This window comes from Macrosteles quadrilineatus, unplaced genomic scaffold, assembly GCF_028750875.1.
Source record: "Macrosteles quadrilineatus isolate MER2022 unplaced genomic scaffold, UCM_ALF_1.0 Scaffold_4__1_contigs__length_99947679, whole genome shotgun sequence".
In the NCBI taxonomy this organism is placed as follows: domain Eukaryota; kingdom Metazoa; phylum Arthropoda; class Insecta; order Hemiptera; family Cicadellidae; genus Macrosteles; species Macrosteles quadrilineatus.
In genome coordinates this window covers 6527389-6551674 of record NW_026542597.1, presented here as the reverse complement: position 1 = coordinate 6551674, position 24286 = coordinate 6527389, and the positions used below count along the sequence as shown (strand labels likewise).

General features: G+C 36.2%; 1 protein-coding gene across 2 annotated transcripts; it reads right to left on the bottom strand.

Annotated features, from left to right (window-relative positions):
- Positions 1-469: 469 nt before the first annotated feature.
- On the bottom strand, positions 470-23297 carry LOC128991829 (RNA-binding protein 48). Of its 2 annotated transcripts, XM_054415035.1 has the most exons (7): positions 23140-23297; positions 21189-21359; positions 20370-20480; positions 10961-11154; positions 3878-4036; positions 2064-2166; positions 470-861 (listed from the first exon to the last, which is right to left on the bottom strand). In XM_054415035.1, the coding sequence occupies exons 3-7, from the start codon at positions 20466-20468 to the stop codon at positions 484-486; spliced, it is 933 nt and encodes a 310-aa protein (XP_054271010.1). In that variant the 5' UTR covers positions 20469-20480; positions 21189-21359; positions 23140-23297; the 3' UTR covers positions 470-483. The 2 variants fall into 2 exon arrangements, with proteins under 2 accessions (XP_054271010.1, XP_054271011.1); XM_054415036.1 differs by lacking the exon at positions 21189-21359.
- Between the last annotated feature and the right edge of the window lie 989 nt (positions 23298-24286).

The window sequence follows — 24286 nt, the reverse complement described above, 5'->3', positions numbered from 1 at the left end:
ATAATGAATAGCACTTTTTATTTTATTTTTTGGATTGCCTGTTTTAATTGACTTATTGAGTTTTCCAATGTAGGTCCAGTCTTGTTAGGGTCGGTTAAGAGGGGATGTCAATTCTGAATAGAACAGGGGAGTTTTTAGTTTACAATAATTGTTGCCAATAACCCATGGCCGAGAGTGTGTTCATTAACGGTGCCCCCCCCCCCCCACCCATCTGGTTCTATTCACATATCTATGGGTCAACTAATAAAATTGGGATAGTAGAAGATGGCAATGTTTCTGTGATCGTAACTCCAATCATAGTAGGCCGGTGTTCTGTTGGCAATGAAGAAAAATCTTATTTCAAAGTTGGATCTCGGTACCAGTATTTTTTTTTTACTGTGGTAATGAGAATAATTTCTCTCGAATATAACACATAACTAATAGTAAGGAATGTATACAAATAATATATCTACTAATAAATTTTCTTGAAAAATATTTTATTCATTAAGATTTTCTATGAAAGATAATTTGTTTTTTAACGGATACTTGACGAGGAATAAATTTGAGAGTTTTTGCAATAGGAAGGCTGTTTGATGTTTTTGAAGGTAGGTCAACAGATAAAGCTGAAGTTGGAAGAAGGTTTGGAATATTTGGTCCAGAATCGATGGGCAATGACTGAGGTGAAAGAAAGGGGGGGATTTGTGAAAATGGTTGTTTATAGCTGAACATAACTTGCGGTGGAAGATGGGTTGGTAAACCTTGCGCTGCAGGATTGAGCCAAGTTTGATGAGAAGAGTTACCATGAGGTTCCACGAGGGCTGGAGGCTGATAAAAGCTTTGAGAAGTTCCCTGAGGATTTGAGTTACCTTGATCATATGCAACCTGCAAGATAAAGTTAACAATGGTAAAACTGGGTCAGCAGTTACAGTAATAGCCTTCATTATAAAAGTGGTTTTGTTTTAACAAGTTGACAATTTAACTATCATCTATTAATCAGCACAGTTTTAAGAAAATCTCTTTATTTTTTATGAGCTACTAATATTATGTCTTATGACAAACCATTTTGATACCTCAAATCAAATAGATTAAATCAACAAAACAAATTTATAAATCTAGGTCCATTTACTCCATAATATGATAAACTTAAACTACATGGACGTTGCAACACTTAATTCTAATTAAGATCTTTTGCCAAAGGGGGCTATGGTAGTGAATAAGACTGATTTAAGAATGGATCTTTTAACCTAACCACATTTTAAAAAGTGAAGTGACCACTTTTCACCATTGATCTGTACAAATAAATTCCTTCCTGATTAATTTGAATAATGGAACATCAACAACCACAAAAATACCTACCACAGAATGATTAAAACTGTTGCATAACCAATATTTAATTTGCATGCTGGCTAAAGAAAATTGGTTTTTCTCGTTGATAAATGAATTAAATTGAACTTCATTTCTTTCTCAGAGCCACTGAACAATACCTGTTGTTCTTAAAACATTTGTTCCATGGTGTTTCTTTATGTCTCTATTGTGGTTTATATCCCCTGTAAACTTTGTCAACCTGTATCTGAAATAGTTTTAGTTTTCTGCCTTTTTCAAATCTGTTTAATAGTTTTATTTTTGTTTTAGTATGAACAGACCAGTTAGTTAACAATAAAACAGTTAAATTTCCTGTTGTCACCATGTGGTCCAAGTTTCGTCTTTACAGTTTTACAGCGAACTTGCTAATATTTCATACTTAATATACTGCAGGTTCTCTGTGCAACTGTACCCTTCTGGGTTATTTAGACTCGTCAAAACCCAAGAGTCGGACACACGTCTGGCACGATATAAAAATATAATATAGACCTGTTTAAAAAAATGTAAAACCGTTGGTTTGTGTTTTATGTGATTCACTATGTGTTAATCTATTGTTTCAAACTTTTGACATGCCTCTTCAAGCAAGTATGTCGCTTTTTATTATATTACCCAAAAACTTTTTAATGGAGGTCTATATTATGAATTGTACGCTATGATTTTAATTTTTTTTTTCTTTTTTCAAAGGAGTAGGCCTAACTATAAAATTTTTATCACAAAATTACCTCCTGAGTTGGCTGAGCAGGATGAACTACAGGGAAATTTGATGTTGAAGTCTTTTGGGGTTGTGTAGCTGCAACTGAATCTCCATTTTTCGAATTCAAAGCTCTGAAAGCAATGTTTTAAATTGTGTTATCAATCTCTGCATATAAAAATAGCTTATTCCCTATATGGGAAATTCGCTAAAAATACAAGTAATCCTTATTGAAACATCTGATCGAACAAGGCAATTCTAGGCATTTTTCTTGTCTTAGAAAGTTTACAAATGGGTTCGTTTTTCTACATAAGAAGGGATTTTAAACTAGAATTCTTATGACATTTTTAAAAATGGTTTGAAAATATAGTCCAATATATTGATATTCTTGTCAAGATTGTCAAAAATCAAAAGAAGACAATATTCTGGGAAGCACCCAGTGGTTATCATAATCATCTTAAAATCTTAAGGTTGCTTGAAATCCCAAAAGGGTTCAAATTGTAATGGGTTGAATCATATAAAATAAATAAATAAATTTATTAATTAAAGGGGAAAAAGAATAATGTGAATTCAAATTCGGAAGAAACCGCCAACAAGTTCAAATACAAGGAGGGGGGGTTGAACGACCTTCCAGATTGTCCGAGAACATTCTAGAAGGTTTCAGAGCACTCTGGGTAACTTCCGTGTCCGGTTCCAGAAACATCTAGAACGTTGGAGAAGCTTCGAGAGCCTTGGGTTGGTTTCCGTTTCCGTCGGGCAGCGCCCCTAACGGGGGGAGTAGAACTGAAAATCGAGTAGAGAGGGAAGCGAGGGAGGTCATTCGTCGTTCGTTCGTCAGCTAGCTAGCACTACATAGTAGACATCGCCATCAACTTATTCGGTGAGGGAAGTTTTGTTCCACGAGGACTGTTAGATGAATCGTCAAGTATAACACCTACGTACGTTACGTCCCCGTGAGCATACGTCAATCTAGTTACGGTGGGATTTAGGACATCTACAAGGGAAGGAAGTTGCTGTCCCTCACTTCTCAGGAGGACATCTTGACTGGACTCCCGACGCCATGATGGTGGATGGATCGTCACTCACATTCACTGCTGAGATTTAAGATGAGTACTATGTAACTTAGTAAATTTAAAGCCATGGTCGTATTTTTCTTTCTTTTTAGGTAGACTATCAAAACATTCTGTAAAAATTTGTGGTCATCATTGCTAGAAGTCTGTTGAATCAGAAGTTAGGGCCTAATTTAATTAAGTTAATGTAACAATTTTTTTTAAGTAACTTTGTCGAATGTTAAATAGCTTACTGTTTGTGTTTTTTATTGAAAGGAGTTAATTAAAGGTATACGTTTATATAAACAGGTTCATTTAATTACCTATTCAGCCTCACACGAACCAAAACACCCCTGAGATCAGACAATCAAAATAGTATACATAGGCCTAGATTCATTCTAAATAACATAAAACAAAATTTAATTGTATTACAAAGAGATTAGTTAAGATTATAAATAAGTCACAATCAAAAGTGAGAGAACCTGTTACAAAATCCAAATTCAAATTCAAATGGGTTCGGATCTAAGCCCAGATGCTGTTTGTCATTGGGCCATCAATTAATGTCACTAGCCCATCTAACAATAGGTTGAGGTTAAATAGTAACAAAACCAGGGCTTGCAAGAAACATTAAAGCCACTGGCATTGAGAGCTAGACAAAATAAAAATAACTTCACAGACAAAATTGTTGCAACAGTGATTTTGAAACAATTAAGTAAAATCTCATAGAATTCTCAGTAGGCTATTTATTTTAGATGTTTTCATGAAAATATAAAATATCCATATTTCTGTTAGCTACCCGTTAGTTGATGCCTTCTTCCTCACTCTAGAAGCCACCTCCTTCCTCCGCAGCACAAGTTTGTTCCTCGTCTCCAGTACAGTTTCCAACTCCGGAGCGTAACACACATGCAACACTCCTCCAAAGAAAGACCTTGTGTCTAGCTGCCTCTTGGCAAACCTACAGCAAAACAAGCGGAAAAGAAAGATTATAATGTGGAACGTAATAAGGATTATTAAGCAACAAATTTCTGTTCGCTATGTTTGCTCAGGCAAATATTGTAAAAATCTAAATTTAAGCCTATAAAATCCACCAAGAAAAAATAGAGCACTGGTAGAAGACTTAAAACTATCAGTTCAGTTTAATTTTTTTTACATAAAAACTCTGTCAAACTATATGATAAATATCACAGCAAGTGGCAATAAAGACTAGTTAACATGCAGGAACAATAATAACAATAAATATTAACGAAGTAGAGACTAACAATAAGCAAACCCAAAATTATGAAACACTACAAAATAAATACATAGTATGGAGGCAAAAACAGCAAATTTACAGAAGAGAACAATGTTCAAAAGGTACGGTAAACTCTGAAGAAAAATTTAAAACTTAACAATAAAGGTAACAACAAGATAGACCATAAATATCAATAAATATGAAAAAGTAATACACAGAAGTGAGGGGAGTCGACAGCCCCAACACTATCACACACTCTTGCACAGAAACATGCACTCACTGGCTCGGAAGTGAGCAATGTACAATGTAAAATGGTGTTTGCCGTATATAAATAAATAAATAAAATAAAACTGTTGACATTGTAAACCATATAGCTTTCAATTACAATATATAGCTATGTAACTCTGTGCTCAATAAGCGTTCATGTAATTCATGTATTGCCTTCCAGATTACTTCACAATGGATTATGTGTTATGTGTACATGCAGTTCTTCGTGTTTGTGTGCCTTTCTTTATGTTCATTTGTGTTGAATGCTTTGAAGACTTAGAGTGATTCACTGAAGAGCACTGAATAGAAACAAACCATGCCAAATGAAGAACTTTGTGAAAATTCCCTTAGTGTGAACTTTTTAGGTTTTACACTTCAGGACAACTTAAAATGGCATGATCAAATTCTGGCCATACAAAAAAAAAAAACTTAATAAATCTCTTCATGCTATTAGAACTATAGCCAACATCTCAGATATAAAGACATGTCTTTTGGTTTATCATGGTTATTTTTTATCAATTGTTAGGTACAGCATCATCCTTTGGGGTGGAACATCAGTAATTGACAAGATAGTCAATTTACAAAAAGAGGCCATTCGAGCAATGTTTAAACTAAAATTTAGAAAATCATGTAAACAATATTTCAAAAATTCCAAACTATTAACTGTACCCTGTGCCAGCTCTTTATATTTTTGAAGTTCTGAAATTCTTTAAAAAACATCAACAATATTTTTCAAACAACAGTCAGGAGACTCAGGGTACAAGAAACACACACACTCTGCGGTACCCTAAACATAGATTGTATCTTTTGGAGAAGGGTCTATATTACATGGCAATTAAATTGTTTAATCACCTTCCACTAGAGATAAAAAAAAGAAAAAAACTAACACATTAAAAAAAAACTGGAAACTCATCTAGCTGCAACATGTCCTTATAAAGTGGAAGATTTTTTTTTAATGAGCATATCTGTCTGAGTCAGGGGTTGTACTGTATATATTTTCATTTTTGTTAGACTATATCTTATCCATTATATTTGATTTTTAAATAATTAATTCACACTCTAGTTATAATTGACATGCCATCTGTTACATGAGCTATGCTCAAATTTGTTGTCATATAGTACTCATCACAAAGAGACTTTGATTTAATAACTCTATGCTGATGTATGTTTACTCCTTGTTGAGACGATGACTCTATGATTTGTAAATTAGCTTAGCTCACTCTCTTGTATTAAATATGTAGAACGAGATGGACATCTTTTATTAGACTTGACCTACAATACTTCTTTTGACATGGCGCAGTCCAGCTAAAGTTTTAAAGTTATATGTTTAAAGTGAATCAGTATGTTATAAAGTTGAATGATGTTGCAATTTAATGTAAAATGCAAATTAACTGAAATACAAGAAGCAGAAATATAATGGCTGGAGATGAAGACGAGGAGAAGAAAGGTAAAATTGAAACTCCGATGGCCAAGCCTGCAGGATCAGGTAGTACACCTACAACTATGTCTTGTTCAATTTCAAATTCGAACATTAAAATTCCGTCAGAACTAAACTGGACTGGAAATATGGCAGAAAATTGGATTTTCTTCAAACAGAAATTCAATATTTATTTGTTAGCTAGTAAAAGCAAATCAGAGACTTCAGAATATCAAGTTGCACTTTTGTTAAGCACCATTGGTGATCGAGCACTTAAAATATATAATAACTTCACATTTACTGAGGATCAAAAGGGTGATGACATTGAAACAGTTTTATTAAAGTTTCAAGAGTATTTTGTTCCTGACAAAAACGTAACCTACGAGAGACACATTTTTTTCCTCAGGGAGCAAAGGCCTGATGAATCGGTGGACACCTATGTCACTGATTTGAGAGATTTGTCTTCCACATGCGACTTTGGCACGTTAAATGATTCTCTTATTAAAGATAGGCTAGTCCTAGGTATCAAGGACAGATCCGTCAAAGATAGGCTACTTAGGATTAAAGATTTATCTTTAGGCCAAGCAATTGAAGTCTGCCGTTCTGCGGAGAGAACCAAATCTCAATTAGAAGATATTTGTTCGAACTCTGAAGGTAAGGAAGTCAACAAAATAGGCGTAGGCCTAGGTAAAAATCAACAACACAAGAAGCGAGCAGCTCTAAGTGGACCCAGTGCCAGTGGCAGTTCTAATAGAAATAATAATAGGCCTAGTGGTTTTTCTAGTCATCCAGTTAAAGGTCGTACTTTTAAATATAACAATCCAAGTAAAAGCTATGCAGTGACTGGCAGGAAATCTCCTTGTTCAAAGTGTAATACATTCCACGAGTACTACAAATGTCCAGCTTTTGGCAAGCGGTGTTTAAATTGTAATAGACTCAATCATTTTGCTAAGGCATGTAAAGCAAGTAAAACTGTAAATATTGTCGAGCAGGAAGAAGAAGATGAAACTAGCGCGCCTAATAGTTCTTTATTTATCGGTAGCGTTCATGTAGTATCGACTAAATACAAAGGTTCGGGTAAACACAAACAATGGCACACTGATCTTCAAGTTGAAAATGCCACGGTCAACTTCAAACTAGACTCAGGTGCGGAAGTGAACATTATTTCAAGAAATGTATTTGGTTCCTTAGATGCAGGCCTAGATGATTTGTTAGTGACAGACACAAAACTAACTTCCTACACAAGACAAAACTTGAAAGTAGCAGGTAAATGTTTACTTAATGTTACTTACAAAGGTTCTAAGCATGTTTTAGAATTTTTTGTTGTGAATTCAAAAGCTCCTTGCATACTAGGGCTTAATTCATGTGTTGAGCTAAATCTAATCAAAAAAGTTGATTCTTTAAAAATGATTAGGCCTACAACTCCTAAGCCTAATCTAGATACAAATGGTAAAGATCTTATTTTAAGTAAATACAAAGATCTGGTAACTGGTATTGGTTGTTTGAAAGGAGAGTATGACATTAAATTAAGAGAAAATGTTGTACCTAAGGTGCATGCACCAAGAAAAACCTTGGTTTTTGGCACATTAAATTAACAGAAAGATCCTCGGACCTTTGCACATTTAATACTCCATTTGGCAGGTACAAATTTTTGCGTTTGCCATATGGGGTTTGTTCAGCCTCTGAAGTTTTTCAGCAACGTATGAAACAAATCTTTGAATCCATAGAAGGTGTTGAAGTGTACATAGATGATCTCATAATATGGGGTCGTGACAAAGATGAACATGACAGTAGACTCAGGTTAGTTTTGGAAAAAATGTATTCAGAAAACATTAAACTTAACCTAAGTAAATGTAAAATATGGGTAGATGAAATCAGGTATTTAGGCCATTGTTTTTCACACAAAGGTATTTCTGTAGACGATGAAAAAGTCAAAGCGATCACTGAGATGCAGTGTCCTAGGGACAAAAAGTCATTAGAAAGATTTCTTGGTATGGTGACCTACATAAGTAAATTCATACCTAATGTGTCAGAGCTAACATCTCCTTTGAGAGCAATTTTGAAAAAAAAATGCGGAATTTCAGTGGTCTTTCAAACAGGAACAAGCGTTTGTAAAAATAAAGTCGTTTCTTGCGTCAAAGCCTGTTCTACAGTATTTTGATAATGAAAAACCAGTTTTGCTGACGGTTGATAGTAGTCAAAGCGGAATGGGTGCAGCCCTAATTCAGAATAACCTACCTGTTGCGTATGCATCTAAAGCCTTAAGTGACACCCAAAAAGCTTACGCACAGATAGAAAAGGAGATGTTGGCAATTGTTTTTGCGTGTGAACGATTTCACCAATTTGTCTATGGCAGACATTTCACTGTTGAAACGGATTGTAAACCCCTGGTATCTATAGTAAAAAAGAATATTGAACAATGTCCTCCCAGATTGCAGCGTATGTTATTGAAACTGCAACAGTATAATTTTGATTTGTTTTACAAGCAAGGTAAGGAACTTTTCATCGCAGACACGTTGTCTCGAGCATTCAATGTTTCAGACGATTCAGACCTTGATTTAGACACTAAGGATATTGAAGCATATGTATCTTCTATTGAAGCTAACATAAATGTGAGTAATGGTCAACTAGCTAAGATAAAAAACCTTGTAAATATTGATAATGAAATGTGTGTGCTAAAAAGGTATCTTATTGGTAATGTGTGGCCTACTCACAAAAAACAGGTCCCTGATTGTATTAAACCTTATTGGCCTGTAAGACATGAACTCACTCACTGCAATGGTTTGATTTACTATGGTACTGCAATCGTAATTCCTAATTCCCTAAGAAGTGAAATGTTAACGAGACTGCATTACCCTCACTTGGGTATCACGAAAACCCAACTTAGAGCTAAGAATGTTCTATATTGGCCTAATATGTACAATCAAATTGCAGAAATGGTAGGTAAATGTGAATCATGTTTGTTGTATGCAAAAAATTATCCCAAGGAACCGTTGTTGCCTCACCCTGTTCCAGATCTTCCATGGCAGAAAATAGGTATTGATTTGTACCAGTATAAAAGTAAGTTTTATTTGTTAGCTGTAGACTATTTTTCAAAGTTTCCTGAAGTGTTATGTGTAAATAGTATATCAAGTGTCACAATTGTAACATGTTTGAAATCAATCTTTAGTAGGCATGGTATACCAGAAACTATCGTAACTGCTCATGATTCTTGTTTTGTAGGAGAACTATTTAAAAAGTTTTCACATGATTGGGGATTCAATCATATTTTAACGAGTCCTCATTTCTCGCAAGCTAATGGAATGGTTGAAAGAACGATACAGAGTATCAAAAATCTAGTTAAGAAATGTGAACATGACCAAAATGATCTGTTTTTAGCGCTTTTAGAATACAGGAACACTCCTGTATCTTCTACTTTGCCTTCTCCTTGTGAGATATTGTATAGCAGAAAGGTAAGAGGACTACTTCCTCATGACAACAAAGAATTAAAACCTAAAGTTAATAGATTTGTTAAGACTCATCTGTTACAAAGGCAACTATCGCAGAAGAAGTACTATGATGTAGGCTCAAAAGAATTGTCCAATTTACATGCTAATGAAAATGTGTTGATGAAGTTAGATGATAAGAAATGGGTCAGAGGTAAAATTGTTAATGAAAGAAATGTACCTAGATCCTATGTTGTAAAATGTTTTGCAAATGACAGGTGTTACGTCAGAAACAGAAGGCATGTTCGCCCTTACCTAACAGGTTCGCCAAAGGCAAATGAAAATGAATGTAATGTTAGCCTAAGTCCAAAGGTTACACAAACAAAACCTACCACCCCAAAAAAACCTATCCTATCCCCTCCTTCTAGAGGTTCATCGTCTCCCATTGGTCCTTCTCCGACCAATCCTGGTTCTTCGCCTAACATCACTCGAAGTCCTCGATTATCTTTACCTCATACCATACCTAATGAAGACCTACCTCCTGTAACTAGTCCTGAAACTATCACCAGAAGCCGCTACGGTAGGATAGTCAATCCTCCCAAGAAACTGAATTTGTAGTAGGCTATGAATGAATAGGCTAATAGGCTATGAGTGAATTTATTTGTAGTCGTCAATCACAATTCTTTATTTAAAATGTTGAATATCATTTTTCAGTGTGTATTTTGTCTTTTATAATTGATGGTACTTAAGTTTCAAGAAAATGAATTTGAATTATATTTTAGGTTATATTATGTCTTTTCACATCCAAATGGTTCTTATGTTTTGTAAAGTTAAACTTGAAAGTTGAAAATTATTTTAGGTTATATTGTGTCTTTTCATATCTGATGGTACTTAAATTTGTTTTGACTGGAAAATTGTTTTAGGCTATATTTTGTATTTTTAAATCTAATTTCTCTTGTAGGCTAGGTGAAATTTGATTATTGTACAACTTTGAGTAATAATGATTTATTTTATATTGTTAATAAGATCAAATGTGAATTTTAGTTTCATTTTAATAATGTTGGAGAGAGGGTTGAATCATAAAAAAGAAATGTACTTGATTTGTTTAATGACTTGTTCTAATGTCTAATTGTGTAAAAGATGTTTTTAATTTTGAGCTAGGCTATATTAAAAAAAAAAATGTTTTTCTCATGTTTCAAATTTTGAAATGATATTAGTTTTGTAAATTCCATTTTATTTTAAGAAGGGAAGTGTCATATAGTACTCATCACAAAGAGACTTTGATTTAATAACTCTATGCTGATGTATGTTTACTCCTTGTTGAGACGATGACTCTATGATTTGTAAATTAGCTTAGCTCACTCTCTTGTATTAAATATGTAGAACGAGATGGACATCTTTTATTAGACTTGACCTACAATACTTCTTTTGACATTTGTAATGTTTTTTTTTTTTTATGGCAAATAAAGAGTTTGAGTTTGAGTTTGAATATTGTATGTCTTGCTTAGTGCTGGATTTACCACAATATTGTGAACTAACCTGGCAGACTGTAGTCTGGCGTACTGGACGTGGTAAGTCTCTGTGAACGCTTCATCACCATCGTACCCCGGCACCAACACACAGCAAGTGACTGTCCCGAAGCGGCTGCATAGGGCACTCAACTCTGAGTGCAGCTGGAGGGCCGGCACTCGACTGACAAGTAGATGTGTTGACTCATCGCTCACCGTGTACACCTGACAAAGCTGGTCTTTTAAGGAAATTGCTACTTACGCCTTCCTGGTTTCTGGCACTGAATTAAATATGTCAAAAAAATCTAAAATAGATTTTACAGACAATAAGCTGGGCCTATATAGATTTTAGTTGCTCAATGTACTCCAATAACCAAAGTCAAAGTCATTTTTTTTGTCACAAAAGGTTTTTTTTACAATTCTCTGACACAGCGAGACAAAACAAGTGACATTTTCAAACTATAGGAAATAAATTAGCCTATTGTACAAATAAACACATATTGGATTTGTCTTCAAGAAACTGGTTAATACTATAATAATTTTTCCAAAAAAAAAATTCTACTATTTTTATTTTAAAATATACTAATTGTATAATTGATTTGTAGTACCCTGGCAAGTTGTTGTAAAATTGTTTACCCATATAAGAAAGGTACGTCTTTTCCACAAGATTTAATCTATGTATATAGAATATTGAAAATCTGTCTAAAATCTATTGTTGTAATTGTGCCCATTATTTTCACTGTGGAGTTTTTTCAAAATTTGATTTCTCATACAATTAACAATTAAGAATGTACAAATTAAGGACTGTTAGAGTCTTTAGGTACCTATTTAAAAATTTGTTTGCAATAATGTTTTGCAGGTTTAAAAGTCAAGGTTTAAAATTGTAGCACTTCAACTAACATTCTTGTTCATTGTTTGTAGGAATCATCAAATTCTTAAAAAACATTATCTATTTCTTCTACTTGTGGGAATAACCCACATCACCGCCAACAATTATATAATAAGGTAAGAGTCAACCCCATCAGCTGATCCAAAGGCAAGCAGACAGCTCTAGTCGGACCGATACTAGCGCTCCGGCCGAAAAGGACCAACCGCCGGCAACCAGGTTTGTCTTGGATCGGCACGGGACGGAGAAGGACATCTTAATCTTTTGCTACAGTTGGTAAAGTACCCGTAATGGCTAACTAGTTAATTAATCTTTTGGGGGATAAAGGGGTTAAGGGGAATCATATCTTTTCTAAATTAGACCAAGATCAACCAACAATAAACTAACTGACGTAACTCTTTTAGGTTTACTCTTTTAGACCTCAATTCAGCATACAACCAGATACCCCTCGACGAAGAGTCAAAGCCCTTGACAGCCTTTGTGGTCCCTTGGGCCCAATATGAATTTAATTATGTCCCTTTTGGACTGGCAAATGGTTCTATGGTACTCAACGATTTGATGAACAAAGTATTAGGTGATATCAAATTTAAATATGTTTTTTCATTTTTCGATGATTTAGTGATCTATTCAGACTCCTTTGAACAACATGTTCAATACATCCAAGAGGTACTTCGTCGCCTTGAACGAGCAGGTCTCACAGTCAATCCCGGAAAAATGGTGATAGCTTCGCAGGAAATCAAATTTTTAGGTCATCAAATCAAAAACAACTCCCTATCAATTAGCAACACTAGAACCAAACCCATAGATGAATTTCCAACCCCTAGAACACTCAAACAGCTATCCAGATTTTTAGGTATGACCGCCTTCTATTCTAAATTTATCCCCAATTACTCCGAAATATCAGCTCCTTTAAACAAACTCAAAAAGAAGGGTGAAAAGTTCATTTGGGGAAAAGAGCAGGAAACGGCCTTCAATTCATTGAAACAATCTTTAACTTCGGCTACAGTCCTTAAGATGCCAAATTTTGATCTACCCTTTGACTTGCATACAGATGCCAGCAGAACTAGCATTAGTGGAATAGTGTCCCAAAAGTACGACGATGCACTTCTACCAGTGGTATATGGTTCACGTCCCACAAACATACACGAGAAAAATTACAGTGCCTTCGAGTTAGAGGCTCTCGCCATAACTCACTTCCTCAAGAAATTCCGTGTATATTTAGAACATAGACATTTTGAGCTATATACAGATTCTAACGCACTAACCTGGCTTTTTGAACCATCCTAGACAGGTAGGCAAGATCGCACGTTGGATCACGCTAATCAACTCATTTCAATTCACAGTTTATCATATTAAGGGAAAAGACAACGTAGTAGCCGACTGTCTCTCTCGCATGTTCGAGGAAGGCCCACCCCCAATCACATCACCCGTAGCTTGTCCACCCCCAATCACATCACCCGTAGCTTGTTCACCCACACCAGATCACACACATCAAATTAATGTTTTATTTAAATTACCAGACGCTTTTAAAGATATTAGGGAACATCAGTCAGAAGACACAGTTACACAACAAATCATTAAGTCATTGAAAGGAAAAAAACCACCACCAAACTATTCAATGGTAGACAACATACTGACACACAAATTTCCGAGCCAAACCAAACCCAGAGTAGTTATTCCAGACCGATTAATACCACTTCTCTTTAAATACTATCATCTAGCCCCAACCACAGCTCACTTAGGCATCAAAAAGACTTGGTCTCGAATCGAGCAGCATTTTTGGTCCCCAACCCTTAAGGAGACCATAACCGACATGGTCAAAACCTGCACCTTCTGCCAACGATCTAAGCAAGCCCTAAATACTAGAGCAGGACTCTTATCCTCCGAGGTACCGACAAGACCATTTGAAAAAATTTTCATAGATCACATTGGTCCATTACCACGTTCCAAGAAAGGAAATAAATACCTTCTCACAATTGTCGATTCATTCTCAAAATTTGCAATTTTTCTTCCGGCTAAGAACACAACGTCAGCAACCACAGTTTCACTTCTACGCTCAGGCCTCTTTGCTTACTTCGGCTTCCCAAAATATCGTCTTTTACATCTAAAGAATTTTCAGACATGTGTCTCCAGTTAGGGATCCGCCACATAACCACCACTCCATACTATCCAAACCCAAGCCATGCCGAGCGAGTGAATAAGAACATCAAAATAGCCATTCGAATTTATCACTCAGATCATCAAACTGATTGGGACCAAAATATCCATCTTTTCCAGATAGACTTTAATTCAGCCAAACACTCAAGCACCGGATATTCCCCAGCAGACCTTTTTTTAAGTTTTCACATCAATCATCCATTAGAACTAAACTGGGATTTGGACCAATTACTAAATTACAACACAAACCCCCAAACAACCAGGGACAAATGGGTACAAGCGCACCAAAATTTAACTAAAGCACGAGAAGCCCGCGAAAGACAATACAATCAGGGAAGACACCCCCCATCCTTCAAGATAGGCGATTGGGTCATGTTTAGACTACACCATCAGAGCAAGGCAATCAACAAAATCAATGCTAAATTGCTTCCACTCTGGTCACAACCTGCTATTATACAGGCCTACACATCACCTGTCACAGTAATTTTAATGGATCCAAAGACAGGAAAAGTTGTGAGGCGAGCTCATGTCTCTCAGCTCAAGCACTATTTTCACCCGAATCAGGGACTTCCATGAAAGACCACATCAATTAAACCCCCACCCACCCGTTAAATCAAAAACTCACGCATCTCATGAACCCTCTCAGCTGGTGATATTAGATTAAGTTAGGTTAGTCCATACTGTACAATTTTTCACTCCGTAGCACACACATACACACGCAGGGTTGTGATGGAGCCTGCACCTGTCGCCAACTGTGACTAAGGTCGTGTTTCGCGTAGGCACGCCCTCCAGAAGGCGGCAGGGTTTAGCGATTGCCCATACAACCTGAGCTGCAGCTCTCCTCCACGTCATTGGTTTTAGAGTAAATTCATTTTTTGCGCATATTTAAAATTATTTTATTAGACCGTGAACTGTGCCTAGCTTTTTTTTAAAACTTTTTCATCTTTTAGCGCAGTTCAGGGGCTAATGATCGTGGGGAAGAGCGGATTGTTCCCCTCAACCTACTTCGAAATAGTTTGAGGATACACGCTCACCAACACTAACACACCAATCCTTACACAAACACATCTTTCATATTCAAACCGGTAGTTTTAAGTAGATTAAGTTAGTTCTGTGACCAACATGCCAACCTTAGGGCAGCGAACCTGCATAAAAGTGCCCTACAGGATCATAGATCATTAAGATATATGTTTAATCGCATTGTTATAGTTCAAACTATTTATTCATTGTTATTTGTTATTAATATTTATTTACTTGTTTATGGATTACTATCCTATTTGTTTATTTATTAATACATTGTATGATCCCGCCAGTTAAGTACATTACCACCACTGGAACTGCAGTCCAGTGTGGCCAAGGCAGCAATCTTGCCTACCAAAACCCCAAACACTATTTTCTTGCCCCTTTTAACCAGAAGTTCCAGGTCCAGCATCCTAGCTCCAGCTCCTTTTTTGGGGAGCGGGGGAGAGCTGTGGGAATAACCCACATCACCGCCAACAATTATATAATAAGGTAAGAGTCAACCCCATCAGCTGATCCAAAGGCAAGCAGACAGCTCTAGTCGGACCGATACTAGCGCTCCGGCCGAAAAGGACCAACCGCCGGCAACCAGGTTTGTCTTGGATTGGCACGGGACAGAGAAGGACATCTTAATCTTTTGCTACAGTTGGTAAAGTACCCGTAATGGCTAACTAGTTAATTAATCTTTTGGGGGATAAAGGGGTTAAGGGGGATCATATCTTTTCTAAATTAGACCAAGATCAACCAACAATAAACTAACTGACGTAACTAAATTAAACTTTACAATTATCGATATCATGTTTAGGGCAAGTTGCTGCAGGCGTGTCACAATGGCGAGGAGTAGTTAGAATTGAATAAAATGTAGTTAATCTATTTATTTGAGACTTATCAAAGCTGGCTTATGCTGAGCAGGGTTTTCGTGGGTGCTGTGGGAAGTGGAATCAGCACGTTTTTCATTAAGTGTGGATCTGGCTGGGTTTATTCCATTCAAGACCCCGCATACTTGGTGGCGTTCTATGACTTTCCTATGTTACTATAGTTTACAAATCGGTTCTTTCAAATAATTGCTCAATAAATACAGTACTGTGTCAATTAACTCATGTTTCTTATTTGGTAAAATATATCAAATTGTCCAGAATTCATCATTTTTTCCCATTGTTATGTGTACGCAAACCCAAATTCAAATACAGTAGACTCCCTCTTATCCGGACACCTTTTAACCGGACCACACTCGGTAGAAGTGACATCTTTTTATCTGGATAATTATTATCAGCACATCGGTCTAACCGGACTAGATCAGCAGGAAGTGGGCGGTACTGAAACGACTGTTCTGGAAAGATTTGAGACCAGTGATACGTGTCTAAATACAATGCTCTCCTAATTTTAAGTCAAATACTGTATAGAGTATGCATTTAAACGGTCCGTTTTAAGAAGAGATTTTGAGGACGTCGGTTTAACCGGAAAAACCCTTATCCGGACTGGCCTCGGTCCCGAGGAGTCCGGATAAAGGGAGTCTACTGTAGTAAATATTTAATTTTAACAAATTCAGTAAAGTTTAATGTTTGTAGCACCCGTTTCCTTGAATTGCACCTTAAATATTAACAGCGATTAAATTATCCAGCTGAACATAATGTAAACAAATATGTTCTTCATAAGGATAAAATGGAAACTTTACCGTAACCCTTTGCGGTCGAATGGCAAGTATAGGTTGCCGCCCGCCATTTTGCCGGCTGCTCGAGTAGCAACATATACTTGCCGAAAAATGAAAAAGAAATCGACCTCAAAGGGTTAAAAGCTACTGGGGCAGAGCCCAAGGGTCTTTTTCAAAAATTTAAGGTCAGTTTGCAAATCTACATGACACACTCTTTCCAATAAGACGCGAATGGTTAAAATCGGTTAAGAAATGGCAGAGGATTCCGAAGGACAAATTTTGTGTTGGCGTATTAATTATATAGATTACAAGAAAACGATGCTCGTGAGCACTTTGTAGTCTCATACCTCAAATGAGCCTAGCTGCAGTTTGAAATATGAAAATATTGTGGAATAATAACCACCCTTTTTGCAATATTATTGTAAAATTCCATACCTACAACTAATTTTTAACTAGACCAAAATTAATTAACAATTCAAAATTAATAAAAAATACAGTACAACATTGTTAAGTTGGCACACTTTAAGTTAGATCCACAAATGACTCCGACCGGTTTGCAATTTTAAACTTAGTAGGCCCTTTAAACAAACCTTTTAGGCAACAAAAATACAGGGTGATTGATATAAGTGTGCAAACTGTTTTATTCGAAAGTTATAAGAGACATCAAAAATGTTAAACTGTAACTGCATTGGATGTTTTATTAAAAAAATTGTGGTCAAGTTGAAAAAATAATTTTAGCTGCCATTTTTCCAATATGGCAGAACTTAAATTTTTCTTATGGAAGACCCTATATTTTATGCATTTTTTTAGAAAGTAAATGCCTAATTCTTGTCATTTTTTCTCTAAAGCTACTCTAAATTACTTGGGGTGTAAATTCTGCACCATGTAGCTCCTAAATTGAGTAAGTTTAGAAAGTTTAGGAAATGGTATGAGGTATGAGTAAATAAGTCTTTAAACTGTATCTACATTACAAAAAGACCATAAAATACATAGTTTTCTTATTCTAAAATTTTCTGCCATTTTGGAAAATGGTGGCCATTTTTGAAATAATGGGATCAATATTTAATTAAACCATCAAAAACAAAAAAAAATATTGATTCCATTATTTCAAAAATGGCCACCATTTTCCTTTTTCCAAAATGATAAAAAAAATTTAAAATAAGAAAACTATGTATTTTATGGTCATTTTGGAATGTAGATGCAGTGGCTTAACGACCTGTGGCTTAATGGATCCACCATGTTATTTGCAGACGACACCACCCTCATATCACAGGGGAAGGACATTGGTCAGGTTCGGACGGAGGCTGACCACCTACTGGAACGGGCCAAAGACTGGTTCAACATGAACCGATTCAAGCTAAATGAGGACAAAACCCAATCGCTGCTGTGCACTCTAAAGTTTGACCCACATAAAGACGAAGCCATGAAACGACTTGGGTTTTGGCTTGACCCCAAGCTAAGTTGGAATACACACATAGATAATGTATGTACTAACATAGACTAAGCAACACAAGTAAATAACTCATCCCATTGTAAATTTTGAAGCTTGTTTTTCGTGTCTAGTTCATGTACGTCCACACTGATCGCTGGGGTAGACAACATTTTGTTTCTATTATTTTAGGGTTATTTTCATGATTTGTGCTTTACTATTTGGTTATATAACTAGGAGACCAGTTATTGTTTATGATTACATCGTTTTATTTGGTTAAATGAGATTTTAAATTACTGAAATAAGAAGAAACAAATTGTAAACAAAACATAACCTCTACAGTTGGACGTACAGAACTAACAATGAAATTGGCTTCAGCTGTTCCATAGGGATGACAAATCTACTAAGGGAGTATGATTTATCTATGGTACTAAACTCTCCAGAGTACTATGTCTTTTGAGGAAGCTCCGTTACGTCATCACAAAGCCTTATCTACTAAATGTGTACCATGCTCTTTTCCATAGCCATGTCACCTATGGCATAGCGATGTGGGGACACGCACCACTAACTCAGGACATTCTCCTCTTGCAGAAGAAGGCTGTAAGAATTATAACATCCTCAGACTTTGATGAACACTGCAGGCCTCTCTTCATGGAGTTAGGAATACTAACAGTGCACAGCCAATATGTCCTAAGCAGTCTGCTACTCCTGAAAGATAACCTTCACCGTTTTGAAATGAGGGAAAGCCAGCATAGCCATAACACTCGAAAGGCCTAGGAGCTCGATCTGCCGCGGTGTAGGCTTAGCCACTCCATCAAAAGCTACCCTCGCTCAGCAATCAAGATTTTTAACACGCTGCCAAAAAGAGTGAGAGAGTTGGACAAGACGAATTTCAGGGCAGTACTGCAGGGCCATCTGGTTAATAAACCCCTCTACTCCTTAGAGGAATTAAGGGAAGTGCCACTAAAAGTTAGCTGAAAACAGCACTACAGTAGGAAATCAGTTAGGAAATCAAATCGCCACAGCCCAGTAAATAAATAGTTTTTTCCTACAGTTACCTAACAATGTACATGTTCTCTCACTGATTTGAGAAAGCAAAGTGGCCAATTCGCTCATCAACATTGTCTCACTCTAATTACTTTGTCTCACTCCAGATTTGCAACATGAAGGCACAAAATAGTGAGCGCGTAACATGCAGGCAACGTCGTATGCGCGCGAAATACGTTGGCAGCACTGGCTGTAAATCAGCTGGTCAGCTGTTGTACTGTTGTATTTGTCACTTCACATTAAATTTTATATATTAAAAGTTCACTTCTGTGTAAAAATAGGTTATGTTTCTTGTTTCTTCACCAATTTATTTGTTTTATGGTAACTGTAGGAAAAGTATAATGTGCAACTCGAGTTCAAAGTACAATTGCCTCACTCGAGAAACCATTCCTCACTCGCCTACGGCTCGTGAGTAAGGATTTCTCTCGAGTGAGTCAATTGCTCACTTTTCTCACTAGTTGCACAAATAACTATTTTTAGTAAGAAGTTTGTAAGTATTAGTTTTAAAAATATGTAAATAAATAGTATGTTAATGTGCCTCTGACGCAATCTATCCGACATCGTCGGTCAAGGATTAAGGACACAAGTATCAAATATCCAAGTAAGTATCAGTTTTAAGACTTAAGCCTATTTACTCTTATATAAATTAAACTGTATAATTTTAAATTAAATATGCATTTTAGTAGCATTATTGCTTTATGTGAGCATATAATCGAGCAATGATTGTGTTTCTGTCATTTTTGTCCAACCGAGATTGTTTGATTGTACATCTGGTGCTTGAATTGACGTAGAGTGCCTCTGTGGCAAGTCACTGTCATTGCAATTGGTTTATTGTGATGTATAAATATTTCAAGCAAAGTGGTTTTAATGTAGCCTAGTGAAAAAAAAAATGTAAGTATATTTTCGTCTGTTGTTTTCTGCTCTTTTTTTAAGACACAAATTTCTCAGAACGGCCACGGTCCCATTTGGTCTGACTTAACGAGGCTGTACTGTAGGCCTACACATTGATATAACTTCAAAATAACAATTCGGTAAAACATTTACGCTTTGCAGCCTATTTAATTCAAGACGATGTATAAACTATAAATAACAGGATATTGATTCAAATTGGATGGAGTACAACGATCACCGCACACATTCAAATCACATGGCAAATTCACCTGCTAACGTTATTTGTCTTAATAATTAAAGGCTGGACTATCTCTTTATCATTACTAAATATATACTTTGTGTAGTAGGATACGTCACACCTTAACAGCTGTTAATTTTCTTCCTTGTCTATAACTTGGTCTAGTCGAGCACAGTTCCTGCTGTTCATGATGATTTAGTTTTGGAATATTGATATCCATCTCTTGGGGTACCTTAACAAAATTAAGTTATTTTATAGCTAAAAAAAAACTTTACTAACCAACTAAACATAGAGATTTGAACTAATCCTTAAAGATTGGCCACAAACTATTATAACAAGTAGCCTACAATCTTGGTGCAGGTCACAAACTATATGACTTTCTCACTACCGTACCACTCTCCCACTCATAAAGAAACATACACAAATATAGGCCTAATGATCATTTTGGAAAATTAACTATGTTGTAGCCCTTAAACAGTTCAGGGTAGTTTGGACTCCTGGTTTATGATCGGACGGGTGCTGCAACCAAGCAATTGTTAAAAATGTAAATTTTTTATGTGCCTAGACCTACTTACAGTTTTTTGCACGTTCAATCCCAAAATGCAATAGGCCTAACTCCTTTTTTGTTAGTTTTTTGTCGAAAAGATTCATAAATAACCGTACAATTAAATTACCAATTTTACGACCGTTTCGGTATCAAAATGCCATCATCAGATGTGTGTATCAACCAGATTTGACGTCGTCAAACTTTACAAAAACACAAAACGCGATAAAAAAAATTTAAAACATAACTTAGAACAAGAGACAGGCCTGTCGTGCACATGATGTCCGATACGAGTACGGAAGCTATAATTGATTGAGGCCTACACAGGCAAAGTTAGGCCACATGGCCCTTTCTTACATAGTCCTACCACTAGAAAAAAACCCACACGTAGCCTACCTGTTTGAGTCGAACGCAGGTAGAAGAGTCAGTGTGGTGGGGAAAGACACTTCGCCCCTCGCCAACGACTTATCCCCACCACCACTCCAGGCCCTTCCCCGCCATCACCCCTACGTGCGCGAGACAGCCGTGGTTCTGCGCAGGTTCTTTTTATAGTGGTAGACCTATAACCTGTAAGTTAGGCTACTTAAATATGATCAAAGTGTAAGTTGTAGAAATTTACGTTTTCCAATCTTTCCCTATTGTTGCTAGTAAATCTAGAAAAATAATCATTTTTTGTAGTATATTATGATATAAGTTAGAGTAGCCTAAATTCTGTGGCCTACAATTTGCATAGGCCTATTTTTAATTGTGCAATAGAAATTTACGTTAGGCTACACTTGACAAGTTTTTGCTTTTGAAAGAAAATTAAAAAAATAAAGTAGGGCCTATAGCATAACTTATATTTTTTGTTTTTGTTACTTTTATCTAAAAATCCACCTGTCTAAAATTGGTTTTAAGTTATAACCATTTTTGATTTCTAACTGACTAAGTTATTACGAACAAAATGAATATACAGATCAATTAATAGTTAATCTATATTACTAAGTTAATTTTATACAGATTTTTGAAAACCCCCCTTACAAATTCACCAAAATAAGCATGCCACTCCACAAAGCACATAACTTATTGAAAATTGGTCTCGCAACTCCTAGGGTTAAGATTTGGACCAGCATAGCTTTTTCCACCGTTGCCATTTTTATTTTCAAATTGTCATTTGAATCCAATTAAGAAATCACCAACGGTGAGCACAATGTCGTGGATGGTGCCTTACGTAGACCGGAAAAGCTGTCATAAGTTAATTTTGATCCAACCAAACATCTTATAGGCTATAAGTTATTCAGGAAAATGAAGACATTTTGATCTTTCAGTTATGGTAGGCCTTACTGTCAAAATAACTTCCCCTTTTGTAGGTGGTAAGGCACACAGTCCCCCAAGGGTCTGTGTCAAGTTTTCACTAAGACTTCGGTGAGGGTTGATTCAGGCCTGACTATGCTAAGTCGAGATTGAGAAGGAGCTGATTGAGAAGGACGATAAAATTCACTTCCCACCAGCTTGAAGCCTAGGCTGTTCCATATGGCCAAACCTATAGACGCGTTTACACCGGAGTTTGAAACACGAGTTGCAAACAGGAATTGCAAACATCTCTAAAAACGCACATTTTTAGACAAAACATTTCGCTGTTGCAAACAGTTTTTCAGTGTTTGCAAGAGAAATGTTTGTTTCCACTTGAAGTCGGCAAAGATCAAAGGGAGTTGCAAACTTTCGTTTGCAACACCGGTTTTGGTCACTGTGTGCCGTTGAAACACAAAACAGAAACATTTCCCCGCCATCCCCTACGCTGCCAAATCCACTCTCACTCACGTGATCACTCGCACCACCCTGTGTCGAGAACCATAGATGTATAACTTAGCCTTTCATCAATTGTCTCGACTCAAGTGTCATAAACCTGTCTGGACTGCTAGTAGTTATCTCGTGCGTGATGCGAGTGACAATGGAAAAGTTACTGAATGAGATGGAGTGGGTAGGTAGATGACAACATTCTAATAAAGCTAATTGTCTCGTACAGAGAGCAGCAAGTCCTGTGGAACCAAACTATTAAGATTACAAAAACATGAAAAACTACGTATGGAATGACATTTAATTTTAAAATTACATCCTCAACACTATAGACATCCTCGGAAGGAATGATCCCAGGAACCATAACATAGGCGAGTCATAATCAAGGTCAAAAGTGTTTCAAAAATGTTCATGAAATATGGAAATAAAAATTTCAAACTTTTATTTGAAACTACTGTTTGCAATAAAAGTTTGCAACTTTTTGTTTGAAACTTCTGTGCAAACGCGGCTTAGGCCTATAGGTTACAAATAATAATTAAATTGACTACAAAAGAGTTTAAACTGTACTTACTTCTTATCAGTTGATATTGATTGAAGGAGATGAAATAATTAAAATTTATTGACGTTATATCAAAGATGAAACAACTACATTGACATTACAAACACACATTCCTTCTTCCTTTCAAAAACACGCAACAACAAGACCAAGACGAAGACAACGACAACGACAACGTCGACAACGGCAACAAAACAAAACAACAAACGAACAAACAAAACAACGAAACAACAACAGCCCAAACCAAAACTCTTCTTCTTGTTTACTTGTTTTTCTTCTTCTTGTTCTCCCTTTTTTCTATTTTGTTTTTAAAAAATCTGGCTTGGCTTGGTTGAGTTTACATGTAGTTACACTATTTTACACGACTGTTCTATAAATTTTTCCCGGGGTTTTCCGAAATGCTAGCAACAGCAACAAACTTCTAAATCGTCAAAGAAAGACTAAAATAGAATAATCAAAATTAAAAAGTAAACACTTTCTACTATCAAGCTCATTTATGTATGTGTCATGTAGCTGTTTTTTCTGCCGTAAAAGGAGAAAGGTGGTTGTGGTGAGAAGTCATAGCGGAGCTTCGTGGGTATAAAGTTTGACTTGACAGTGACATTGACCAGTGGCACTGATAGGTAGCACAGTCATCTTCAGCTTCGGCTTCATGTTCATAGTGAAGGTGACCGTGGTTAGCAGAAGCTAAGCTAAAGAATGGTGTGGTGTGGTGTGGGTTCTGGGTTCACCATTGGTATTTACTCAAGGGAGGTATAGAAGAGCCTTCGATGACGTCAGCTGTCGGATCTCTTGTCTTGAGGGAACGCCATTACCACAAAGATACGATCGAGCCATGGCGTGTCGGGCTGATAATCTGAAGGTGCCGAGCTCGAATCCCGCTGGTAGAACTTACTTTTTGACAACAATTCGTTTCATATCAGCAAGTTTGGTTGGTATGATTAAGGTTATGAATGTTTAATTCTATAATTAAAAAATTATAAAATTGAATTTGAGGCATTTATAATTTTATTTTATGAACAAAACTATTTTTTTCGATTAGTAAATCTTCATTCGATTTTTGTAATTATCAGCAAGTTTGGTTAGTTTGGTTGGGTTATGATAGTTTAATTTAATAATGGAAAAATTATAAGATTAATTTGGAATTTTTCTTAATTTTATA

What these genes read in the sequence shown, in the direction of transcription:
- LOC128991829 (XM_054415035.1), bottom strand. Translation starts at nt 20,468, where the DNA reads ATGGATATCAATATTCCAAAACTAAATCATCATGAACAGCAGGAACTG. An exon ending in AAGAAGGCATCAACTAACGG is followed by an intron (nt 2,167 to 3,877) that starts GTAGCTAACAGA and finishes CATTGCTTTCAG; the next exon opens with AGCTTTGAATTCGAAAAATG. An exon ending in CTGCTCAGCCAACTCAGGAG is followed by an intron (nt 862 to 2,063) that starts GTAATTTTGTGA and finishes TTTATCTTGCAG; the next exon opens with GTTGCATATGATCAAGGTAA.